This window comes from Halichoeres trimaculatus, unplaced genomic scaffold (genome assembly GCF_033239565.1).
Source record: "Halichoeres trimaculatus isolate MK-OKI-2021-1 unplaced genomic scaffold, fHalTri1.1 fHalTri1_scaffold_7, whole genome shotgun sequence".
Lineage (NCBI taxonomy): Eukaryota > Metazoa > Chordata > Actinopteri > Labriformes > Labridae > Halichoeres > Halichoeres trimaculatus.
This window is the reverse complement of record NW_027437185.1, coordinates 27,642,180-27,655,204: the sequence shown is the minus strand read 5'-3', so window position 1 is coordinate 27,655,204 and position 13,025 is coordinate 27,642,180. Positions and strand designations below refer to the sequence as shown.

Below are 13,025 nucleotides of genomic sequence, written 5' to 3'. Positions count from 1 at the left end.
TGATGAAGGAGTGTTTTTCCGACTTCTTCCAGCCGTCAAACAGCTCTTCATGGGTTTATTGTGACTTTAAATGACTTTATAATCTACCAAAAAACAACTGAATGGATTGCCAGCTGTAAAAAACGAGCAATATAACTCTCTTTTATATTTTGGGGACTTTGTGAGCGCCAGTATAAACTGTGTGATGTCTCGAATATTTGTACTTTGTTAACGAGTTTTACCGGTAAACCTCAGCACCGCCTGTTCTAATGGAGGCTGCAGCAGAATCACCGGAGTTTCACACTGTTTACTCTGCTGTTAAAGTTCTAAAAGGATCAAACCCAGAACTGAGGAAACTTTTGTATTTTAAAGTTTACAAGAGAAGGTGGTTTGTTTTGCTGGTTCTGTGTCTGCTGAACTGCTCCAACGCAACGGTGAGTGCACACAGTGTTCCTGTTACCGGAAACCAAAACAACGCACCTGGTTTCCAAGTCTGATCTAGTGGGTTTTAATATCAAGTGAATCTTTATTTGTCATGCTATCTATAGTGGAAACAGTGTATTTATTAATGTATGGAAGCCCAAAGGTGCCATAAAGTCAGCAAAAAAAAAAAAAGATACTGTGTAATCATACATTAAACATACATTAAGTGTAAGAAATGCGTAAAAAATACTCTGCCCAACATAAATGTTGCTTCCAAATCACTGAAAGAAGTAGTCTTTTTGAGCTTTAAAGCTCCCGTTTGCAGTTCTGAGTCCGTTTTGATTCTGGCGCCCCCTGTGGATGAACTTGCAAGTCTTATCTCTGTGCTGAGCATGCTTTTACAAATGCTACTCAAAAATCTCATTGTGCAGCCCTATAACTCTCCATAAATCTTTGCATGTGATTACTTCAGAGTCTTGCTCCCCTGTGTCTGAATGCAGTTAATCGCTGTAGCTAAAAAAATCAGTCTTTGTGCTGGTTCCTTTTGTTTATGGAGCCTTTATAGATTTCAGTCTGTGTAATAGTTGCTAAGAACTATTTTATACTGACAGGACACGGATAAGTTATTGTTTCGCCTGCTTAAAAAGAAACAATGACAGAACTTGCTTTAAGAAATTGATCTGGACAGTGTTTGAATAATAGGACCAGGAAGTTTACCTAAAATCAGGGGGTAAAAGCAACATTATACAACACTGTGCTCAGACTGCAGTATAATTACTCAGAATAAAGGATTCTAATTCCAGCACAGTTAATGTAGAAATCCTACACGTGTTAACTTTGATGCTGTGTCATTGTTGAGCATAATCTCCCTGCTGTGATTACACAAACCTCTATGATGCAAGTGTGATGACTGCAAAGTATAGTTGCCAAGGATCTTTGACATCATATTGAGAAGTTTTTCTATTTATTCAGATTATTTAAGAATTTTGGAGTTCTTTTTTATTGAAATGATGTTTTCAGTCTTGTTTAGGTAAAGCTCCAGTAAGGAACTTTTTGTTTGTGTTGATTTTGGCATCCAATGTGTACAAAGCTGCCTTTTCTGATGACACAACTAGTGTTTCTTGACAAATAATCTCAACCCATCATGTTTTAAAACATTTCACTGAAAAGATTTTAGAAAGTGACCCATTTAACTTTTCTGTTATCAGTAGCATGCAGTAAACCACATGATCTGACCCCAACCCCCACCACTGGCCTTCCACAAGAAGAATCAATGTATAGAACATGTCAGTCTTACATTTTTATTATCCTGTTTGTTTCTTTGTGTGATAAGGGTAGAACAGCAAACATCTCAGCCTGTTTGATAACCAAATAAAAACTCCTCACAGGAGGATTTTGAGCTGCATATCTATAGGTGCCATACAAGTTGAAGTTATTATCACAGCATTGTAATACGTATATGCATTAGGGTGTTAAAAAGATAAAATATATCTGTATAACACATTAAAATCTCTCCAGCACAAAAATATTGTTGAAGATGTGATTTGAATTTTAACAATCACATAATGTTTTTTTAGCTTTTATCTTTAAATTGATGATGAAAACTCTATTTGCGTCGCAACAAACAGCTCCCCATGGTGGCATAGAACAATAACTTCTTCTTTCCTTAGCTAACTACTTTTTTGTTAAGTTTTTATTCATATGTTCAATGAATACATCCTTTGAAAGGTTACAGACATGCAATAGCCTGTGGCCAGAATGTTGATTTAGACCCATGCACCCAAAGATAAACTCCCACCAGATGACAGATAATTGTTTTAGTCATGGGGTCAGATGTAGCCCTGCCCACTGTCTTTAACCAAATAATGGACGTACACATTTAAATCTTGTGCCACTGCTTTTCTTATGAGTAAATAAAGCTGCCACTTTAAATGCTTCGATGAATTGACATCTTGATGCATTTTTATTTGATGTCAGACAAACTTAGCGTTAAGCAGCAGATGTGCTGGTTTTGACACGAGGTGTCTCTTTATGTTCTCTGAAACTTGATATTACTCCCTGGAGATGTTGTCATTGTAAAGCAGAGTGTGCCTGGAGGCAAGTGTGCTCCTCTGTGTCATGCAAAGTGACACACACACACACACACACACACACACACACACACACACACACACACACACACACACACACACACACACACACACACACACACACACATATACTGCTCCCAGGGGTCCCTGGTCTCGTCTATGGGAGCTATTGTTTGCATTGGGCTGGTGTTCACGCTCACAAAGGATCCTCAGCTGGCCAAGGCTCATTCATGATCCAGCTGACGAGCCTGTTAGACATCAATCTGGCGGATGTTAGCAGCGATCAGGGTGGAATCAACAAAAAAATCACATGGTGGAGTTTTGATGTGGTCTTGTTAATGAATTTGAGAACAATATGTGCATAGTTTTGTTATTTTCACCCACAAATAGTTTTTAATTGTACATCCAAAATATCTTCTAAAAATTCATCAGGGTTTTGAAAACATTTTTTTTCAATTCTAAGAACAACTAAAAGATAGCTGAGCTGTTTCCCATACGGGCTTGGTAGCAAACACCAATAACATAAGAATCATTTGTGTCTTTACCACCAAGTTTTAATAACTGTCACGCACACAAAGCTGGCATTGGATGCTGGGTCACATTCTTAACACAGTTTACAGAGAAAACTTTGTTATGGCAAATATTTTAATTTTACCACACAATGAATACAAAGAACAAAAAGCCCAGAATCTGATAAGCCTAGATTACCTTTTCATTATCAGATAATTCCAGATTTTTTAAATATTTTTGCACACTGTGGGCTGTTTTTATGCAGTTACTGCTTAAGCTGCAGAGTATTAGGACAAAATCCAACACAGAAAGTTTGTCAGGATGTTTGGCCTCATGTATTAATAATTTGGTTGTTATGCAGAAAAATATTAGTCATGTTTTAGTAAGAAATGTTAATACCCCTGAATGTGGGTTAATGAAACTTCACAGGTTTTATGAGGTGGCCTTGCAAGAGCTAAGAAGCTCTAAGTTCAGATCTCAGTTAGTGAGCAACCAATCCAGGAAACAAATAGCTAAATTGTACGTCTTGAGTTTTGAATTTGTGCACATTGTAAGAGTAGATAACTCTTACTTTAATAGTTCACATCTAATTTTTCCATACATGTCATTCCTTCTAGCTATGGCTGACCTTTGCTCCAGTAGCCGACCAATCTGCCCAGTATCTAGGTGTCTCTCTGGAGGACATCAACTGGTTGTCCCTGGTCTGCATGGTGGTTGCTGTACCGCTCAGTCTTGGGACCACGTGGATGCTAGACACCCTCGGGCTGCGAATCACGGTACAACCCTCACTCTCTTTTATACCTGAGGCCTCACCTGGGGCTCTATTCTTATCATGCTATAGGCATCAGCCTCAGTACACAGTGTCTGTGGTTAATGCAGCATTCTTTTTTCACTGGAAGACATCTGTCTGAAATGACAGCAACTGGTAGAGCCAGCTCTCACAGTGGGATGATGTGTGGTTTGGTTTATGACTTCATTACAACCATGCCCATAATTATGTTTAATTACACGTTAATCTGAGCTTTTATGTCATTGTTTTTTTTGAGATGTGCAGTCTATTTACTTGTCTCAATGAAAGGGAAAGGGTAGAGACTGAAACCGGAACAGTAACCGGCTGTTAATAGTTGAAATCTGTTCAAACAATGAGCATCTTGATATGGGCACAAAACATAACCAGTCAACTGTTTCTTTATTGAACATGCTGACTCATACTTACATTTAGTGAGCTTTAAAGCAGCTGAGTTTGGCTTTTGGTCTAAATCCTTGCAAAACCCTTAGCCTTAAAAAAAACAAAACAAAACAAAGCAAAAAATGGCTCATAAAAGAAAATCCTCCAGTAATTTACGAGTGAAATAGTGAGGTAGTCCAAAACTTTGTATCAGCCTGTTAATATGTTTAGTTTTGCTGCTGAAAATTTTTAACTGGAACCAAAGACATTTCTTTGGCTTTTGGAGCCAGCCTCAAGTGGACAATCTTGGAACTGCAATTGTATGCACTTCCAGATTATTTTGAACACCAGCGATTGTGTGAAACTTCAAAATGTTAAAAAAAAGTTAAGTTGCTTAATTTTTCATTTTAGTTCATTTTTATTTCATGATCTGCTTCACGGAGAAGTTGACGTTATAAAATCCTGCATAAATAGAAACTTTGCACTTGTTTGTTGCACTGCTTCAAAAAGAAATTCACCTGTGCCCCCACTGGCTATGGTTTCTGTGCTAGTGTTTTAATTTAGAGTTGAGATGCTTTCCTTAAACCACTCTTTTCTGCTCAGGAAATGATTATGCACCAATTACAATCATAAACAGGCTTGACCACAAACTGACCACCTTCTCCTCTCTGCAGCTGATTCTAGGATCCTGGCTGAATATGTTTGGAGCTCTGCTGCGGTTCTGTGGAACCCTAGCTGGTGAGCCAATTACAATCCGGTACCCTCTGGTGATGTTTGGTCAGACCCTCACTGCCCTGGCTCAGCCCCTCATCATCTTCGCTCCAACAAAGCTGGCAGCGCTCTGGTTTCCAGAACACCAGCGGGCCACAGCTAATACCATTGCCTCGATGTGTGAGTGATTCACTGTTCGTCATCACTCAGAGCTCAGTGTAAATGAATCTGGAACTGAGGGGGTCAGGTATTTTTAAGACAACAAAGGTGAGCAGAAAATTAAAGCAGATTGTGTATCTGTCAGAGGAGCAGTCTGTGGAAATGTGTTACTTCTTCAAAAAAGTAAAAAAAACTCAAGATAAAAAGTACATGTATGTCATTTCTGGAGACACATCTGTCAGAACAACTAAGTACAAGAGTAACCTGTGACGACACTTTTTGTTTTACCATCCTCATTCAAGAAATCCACTGTTGCAGCTTAAATGGTTCTTAAATTTTCACAAATGAAGCTATTAAGGCACCCGGTAACAAGATGTGGGATTATGTTCAGGGATTATGTCATTAAGAGGATTCCCAAAAAGGTGCTTATTTTTTTTTAGAAAATTTATAAAAGGCCATGAACAACTGTAGGTATTATCAGCTTTACTTAATGGATGAATCAAACCTTTATTCTCTTGAAGGGATTTTACCACTCCAGGGTGACTGTGGCTCTGTGGTGGAGAGAGTTGTTTCTGAATTGAAAGGTTGGCAGTTCGATCCTAGCTCCAGCAGTCACACGCAAAAGGGCAAGACACTGCACCCCAAACTATTTCATACCAGTAAAGTAAAGTCCACATACAAATATTTTCACAATTACCATCTTGAATAGGATATTCAAGCAGTATCTGACAAATAAGCAGGAAACTTTGGAACCATGGACCTGTAGGCAGCAAAAATGATGGATTCTATTATCAAACATGAGCAAAGTGTCATTTTGTGAAGCACATGTGGGTTTGAGGAAGTACAGGATAAGACCTCAGGATGAACTCAACATATTCAAAAAGTCACATGATTTACCTAATGAGTGACATCATAGATTAGTAAATCTCCTTAAAAGGAAATGAAACAGAAACATCCTGCTCTGATCTTTATTGAAGGATTAATTGTTCACATTCCTTTCCAAGCTTTTTGGACTCCAAAACATACAGCCATATTTCAGAATTTGTACTTCAAATAAAAAGACACTACCGAGTGAGATGGCAACAGTGGAGAAGTATTCCAGAATGCTTGGTTCCAGAAACCTGATATCATGTTCAGCTATGACAGAGCTTCCTGGAATTGAGCGTAATACCTCCCCTTTAAGGTTTGATTGAATCTTGGCTACTGGATCCAAACTAAAAACTGGTTGTTGGAAAGAAAAATGAATTAGTTTGAGTCCATCTAACGTCAACAACGTGAACTGGGCTTTTGTTAAAAAAAAGGACCAAAAAAAAAAGAAGTGTGAATGTGCTTCAAGCTGTCTCAATTTTGGTAATATATGATGATTGAACTCCTAATCTATGCCCCGGTTGGGATTGTAAGAAGAAGTGGTTAATGCAGCGCCTCAGGTCATGTGTTTAAATGTCGGGTCTCGTGCAGTTTTCATGCTCTGGGTAAAAATATAAGAAGGAAGTGGGTCAGTTTTAGCACATGCTCTCAGTTACAGGGAGCCAGATGTCAGCAAATTCTCATGCATATTCAGCAAAACTGAAGGTATGTCCAGAAATATGTGATAAAGTTAGATGTCTTCATTGTAAACCATTGATACAGATAATGTGAGCACGTTGTAAAAACAGTTACACGACACCCAAACAGATACAAAGATAATGAAAAGGACAACTGAAACAAGGAACAGCAGCATTGATTCTAAACAGGACCAGAAACAGAACAAGCCTGAATCCCATTTCTCTTTTTATTCTGCAGCCAATCCCTTGGGTATCCTCTTGGCTAACATCATCTCTCCTGTAATCGTTCGAACACCTGCACAGATCCCAACCCTGGTGAGTGAGACTAAGAGGGTGAAAACCACAAATCCATGGCAGAGCCTGGTTAAGCACAAAATTGCTGATCTCAATATTTTCTTCATGAAACAGCACATCTTAAGCACAACATGGGAAAATTTCATGTCTTTTATACAGTGAGAGAAGATGTATGAATATGGAGCCAAAATGTTGACTTTAATGCTTGGTACTGCAAAAAGCATTAAAAAGCATATCCTGAAACTGAAAGAAGGAACACTGGCCAGCAGAGATCCACCGAAACAAGCTAGCCAGTGTTGGCTAGCGATATCCAGCTAGCCTGCGGCTAATTATGATCAAGAAAGAGTCTGTCTCTGCACTTTATTTTATCTCTCTTGGAGATTTAGACCAACGTTATTGCTGACAATGCATCATAAACGTATTATGTCAAAATATTCAGCAGCACCAATCTACAGAAAACTGAAAAAAGACAGTAAGCCAGAAAACAAGGGATCAAAGAAGAAAAATGTCGTTAAAATTATAAACTGTCATTGATTAAACAGTGACATCAAATCTAATATTATTCGAATTTGAATAAACATCAGAATACAAAAATCTATAAAAATGAAATAACATAAAACATTTCATGATTGTGTTTTTAAGTTCAGCAGACCGTTATCAATGCCATTACCTATTTTGATGCCATTATAATTTTTATTATACATATTTTCAATGCCAATTTTACTTTTTTCAGTTTCTGGATATGTTTTTCAATGCCATATTTTATTTTCAGAATCAAACATTTAAAGCCACCGTTTTTGGCTTCATGGGTGAAATATAATCTGCTTGTAATAAAACACTAAAATAAAGGAGTAAAGTGTTTTAAAACATGCGCACATGATACAATACAATAGCCTCAACATTGTAGCATTTAAACCATTTCCTCTCTCCCTGGTGAAGACTCCATTTCAAAGACAAAAATGCTCCAATAATCTGAAATAGATAATCAATCTGTTGGCCTGCCATTAGAGGTCCTCCACAGGGCTTTATGGGATGTCAGCTGTTAATAGAGAGTGCTGCAGCAGCTGAACCGAGCGTCTCCCTCGCTCAGGTCGCTTCACCTGCTAATGATGATAAACGGGGTCTGATTTAAGGTGCTGACATTCATTTATCAACACATTATGTGTGTTTCTGCCCTCCTGCAGCTGCTGTGCTATGCAATCCCTACGTGCATCATCTGTTTCCTAGCAACAGTGGGGATACGGAGCAGCACGCCACCAACGCCGCCGTCGGCCAGTGCTGAGGCTTCTACCTCTGAGCCGTTCTTACAGGGGCTCAAACTGGTAAGAAACAGAAGTTTGTCCACTGAGGAGGACAGATTAAACCTCAATAACCCCTCGAACATGAGCTTAAACTTAACTGGCACTTGACGTTTTTATGGTATTTTTAGGTGTTTTCTGACTCTTTTAGAGAAGACAGGACCATAAACAGAGCAGGTTGAGTGTGGGCAATGACATGCAGAAAAGAGGCCTCAAGATTCAAACCTGGGCCACAGTCTAAAGAGCAGCATCAACATGTTTGTCTTGTCATAATTTCTGTAAGACAAAGAAAGAACAACAGGAGGCACAACACCAGACACAACATGAGATTGGCTCTTTATGGCTCTAATTACATTTACTGTGCAGGATATAACTGCATTACTGATGGACAGAATAACATAAAACCTGGTCATAGACCCATAGCCACCATGCATCTTGCTCTCCCAGACGCTCCCTGGTAACTCTGTGTGTGCCTGTAGCGATCAGGTCTCCTCCTGTAGTAGTTGGCATTTTTATCTGCAGTTATGACGGCTCTAACTGAGCAGATGATGAGTTTTTTTCCAGGTGATGACATTTCTACCTGCAGTGATGGTGTTGTCAACCGCGCCTGTGACATTTCCACCTGAATGTGACGCTCATACTTTATTTCAGGCTGCAGCCAGTGTGATGTGCTAAGTCTTTGTCCTGCACTTGGCTTTCTGGTGGCTATTCTTGATCTGCTAGAAAAACTTAGTAACACTATGTTTGTAAAACTTTGCATTAATATCTTTTTTAATTATATAGAGGTATAAAATGGGTATTAATACATAACATATCTGTGAAACAGGTTAAAAATCAGTCACAAAAAGCAGACATTTTTTTAAGTGATCTTTAAACACTCTCACTTTTTTTATTTTTACCTGTTCATAATCAGAATTTAATCTGAGATTATTAGCACCAGAATCTGCTATTTCTAAATACCATTTCTCAGTATCGAGGACAAATCCATTTTAAAGCAAGCAGACATAAAGTCCCCTCTAACTGCTGTCTGTGGTCACAGGCTCAGCACCCTGGTTCTCTTCTTTATGAAGCTGCTCCCGAAGTGTTTCTTTACCCTGAGAAGTTTTCCTCACAAATCCTTTTCTTATATCTTTCTCTTCTTCAGCTAATGAAGAATAAATCTTACCTCATTCTGCTGCTGTGCTTTGGAGCCGGTATGGCTGTTTTTAGCAGCTTCTCCACTCTACTGGAGCAGATCATGTGCGTGCAGGGCTACACTAATGTAAGTACACTGGAGGAAAGATTTGATATTGGTTTATGTGGGGGGAAAGGAGGTTAAAAATATATCAAGTAAAATGTTAAAGTAGGAAAACTTAAGAGGAGGATCATGAGTTTTTTTTTTTTTTTTATAAATGTTGCACATGTACAAAGGTTGTCTTAAGTAACCGCTGGAACAAAAAGTGAACAGAGCTGCTTTAATTAATCCTTTTTAACTTAACAAATCTCCCATTTGCAGGACTTTGCTGGTATTTGTGGCGCCCTTTTCATCGTGTTTGGCATCGTTGGTGCTGGTGTTCTTGGTGTGTACGTGGATAAAACAAAGCACTTTATTGAAGTAACAAAGATCAACTTGAGCCTGACTGCTCTGGCCTGCATCGCCTTCTCAGTGGTGAGAACACGAGATAGAGGACAGAGTTTATCATGAGTTTCGGTGCTCTTTTATTCCACTGACGTTTTGAGTAGCGCTTTATCGTGTTTCTCCTGTCTGCTCTCTTCAATTTAGGTGTCTCTGTTGCGGGAGCAGAAAGCTGCTATCGCCGCTGTCTGCTCCCTCTTTGGCTTTTTCGGTTACGCAATTTACCCAGTGGCCATGGAGCTGTCTGTGGAGTGTTCGTATCCTGTAGGAGAGGCCACATCAGCCGGACTCCTCTTTATATCTGGGTAATACAAGTCTCAGCTCAACATACAACACATGTATATAAAAGAGACTTGTTTAATTCAACAATTCAATGATACAAAATATTACTTTAAGAGTGATCTTTTTTTTATTTTATTAAACTTTCAAGCTACACACAGGTGACAATCCTTTTCTTTCTGTCTTTTCCAGGCAGGTTCAGTCTGTTGCGTACATCGTCCTGCTTCAGGGTTTGACCACCAAGCTTGCAGACTCTCCTTTAGCAACATGTGGGGACGATGTCCTGAACTGGAGAGGTAGGTCACATGATCAAACATGGCAGGCTAAAAGTTAGAGTTTCTTTTGCTTCCTTTTTTGTGGTGTTTCAGCATCTACTTCTCAAATTTGGCACTATATCTTTTCAAAACAAAGTCTGAGAAAAGAAAAAATACTTTTCAACTATTAGAGTTACTTAACGTGACTTCTGTAGTATCTCGCTGAGGATGTTTCCTCTTTTGCAGTGCCCCTGATGGTGATGGCTGGCCTCTTCAGTTTATTCACCTGCATCTTCGTGCTCTTCTTCGACACGCGTTACAAACGTCTGGAGGCTGAAGAGGAAGCGATGTACGGGATCAAACCGGCCAGCGGCTCTACGACCACCGAGCACTCTCTGAGTATTAACACATAAAGTCCTCAGAGACTGCTGACTGAACAGGCACAGGGCATTATGGGAGATTGTCCTAGGACTTCCACATTGATTTGTTTGAGTGAAATCGGGGCCAAACCTTTCTTCCACTTTGTTTATAACAGATGGTTACAGTGGTACTATTGCTGCTCACAGTTGGCATTTTTTATAGTTAAAAAAATGAACTAATGTATTAATGCCATGTACATACTTTTAGTTGTGTAATTGTAATGTACAAAACAAGATTGTCGGAAGAGGAGTGTGTTCCTTTTCTGGAAAATAAGTTTGTTCTCAAAATCCCACGAAGCAGGGACAGTCAACATTCCTGAATGTGTATTTCTATTTTATTCCTCATGTTAACTTTCTACTTCTCCAACTCAAGTTTTCTCTGACATTACGTAAAATCATAACAAACTGAATATTGATGCCCTCCAATGTCAGATGAGACTATGCAGCATTGTTCCTCAATTAAAAAGCCAAATCTGCCGCTTCACTGTTTGACCTTTAGTAACCTCTCGTCATGTGACCATGGCTGTGTTTCAAATCATGAACTCCTGTACTGACACTTTCCATTCTGAGTGCATAACTGCATTCACACAGACAGCATGCAAAAACATAGCACTGAATTCTCAGCTGGTGCACAACTATCAAAAAGTTGAGTGAGGAACACTGGACACGTCTCGCCCTCATTGGCCGCCTATGTGGCTACGTACAGGAAGTGGCGGGAAAAGATCAAGCAATGGATGTTGGTTACAAGTCATGAATAATGGAAAAAACTTGTGAATGGTTCTGAAATGTGATTGTCATTGACAGTAAGAGAGAAGCAGCAGTGTTTGATATGAGACAACACTACGCTGTAAGACTTTGCGCACTGTTCCAGTAGGCACAGTGTGTGCATGATGTACTTCATATAAGTGTACTTACAAAAGTATCCAATTTGAGATACAGCACAAGTCTTTTTGCTGCATCTCCTGTGTGGAGATGCTTTTTTAAACTTTCAGGTGGTGAGGATTTTTTGTTTTATCACTGACACATTGTGGCCATCAGACTGCACTGAAGCTGCTTTAAATAAACTGATGTATGAAAACCTTTGAAGGCACTGAGCAGACGCTACAAAAATGGAAGAGGAAGACTTAAAATGTTAAGACAGGACTCATACTGTAGGTTCCTTTCACTCTGCCGAGGAAGTCTCATAGACAAGCTGTGGTAATTTGATTATATGTCAAAGATTAGATCAACCACTTACGACTTGGTTTATTGAATTTTCTCGTTTCTTGTTTGGCTTTGTCAGCTAGCTTTAACTTGATTTCTTTGTTTGGTTTTAATTTTTTTTTTTTTCCCCAAATTTCTACATTCCAGTGGCACAAAAATGAATTCACTGTTATAGAATGGCTTTACAAGTCAGCGCCAGCCTTCATTTCACCGATTAAACAAGTCTTTTCTGTCTACCAGACAGAACCAAATGGCACCACATGTTTTATTATTCAGTAACTGCTGTTTGTCTGGGGAATTAAACCTCTGAAAACATTTAATAATCTGTTTTGCATACTTTTGAACAGATGTTGAAGTTTTGCTGGGCCACATGTTGGTTTTGTGCAATAAACCCACTTAAAATAATACAGTTTGACTGACATGTTTACAGTGTGTTTACAGGATCACTGAATGTTTAATTACTGAATCCAGTAGTCTTTGAATTTGTAGTAGTCATATTTTCACAATGTTAACATGGGTACTGAGAGGCTGAAAGATTTTCAAAGGTTTGGTTTGGTTACTCTTTCAACCCAGTGCTTCCCAAAGTAATTTCAAGACCCCCCCCCCTGGTGGTTCATGTAACACTGATAGGGGTATGGCGAAATGCCTTTCAAAATCAAGAACTGTTTATGAATGTGTATTTCATCTACTATAGTGGAAATATAAGTAACGTGTCAAATTTGATGTAAAAACAATGCTAACAAAAAATGTTTGACCCTTTTTCCTCATTTCTTTGTTGCCACAGACCCTGGGGGACTAAACCCTGATGATTGTATTAGTGGCAACAGTTAAGATAGTCAAACTTCACACTGATCAGCTAAATTATGTATCTTGGGCCTTTCTCCTCTTTGTTTTTAGATTGGCCTAGAATTGTCCCCACTCTCACTATTTCAGGAGTCTTGGCCTGAGAAGTTAAGGAACCCTTTCTTAATCTATTAGTAAAAAACAACAGATTTTCAGGCTGTTGTTTGTCTTCAGTTGTCAATAAATGTCTGAATTATACAGTGTTTTTCTTTGATATTTTAAAATGCACACACAGG

General features: G+C 38.9%; 1 protein-coding gene across 1 annotated transcript; it reads left to right on the top strand.

The window, feature by feature from the left end:
• slc49a3 (solute carrier family 49 member 3) lies at positions 1-12,987 on the top strand. Its single transcript, XM_074673281.1, has 10 exons — positions 1-413; positions 3,620-3,778; positions 4,845-5,061; positions 6,823-6,899; positions 8,063-8,200; positions 9,321-9,437; positions 9,672-9,824; positions 9,939-10,096; positions 10,263-10,366; positions 10,571-12,987. The coding sequence occupies exons 1-10, from the start codon at positions 249-251 to the stop codon at positions 10,735-10,737; spliced, it is 1,455 nt and encodes a 484-aa protein (XP_074529382.1). The 5' UTR covers positions 1-248; the 3' UTR covers positions 10,738-12,987.
• The last annotated feature ends 38 nt before the right edge of the window (positions 12,988-13,025 follow it).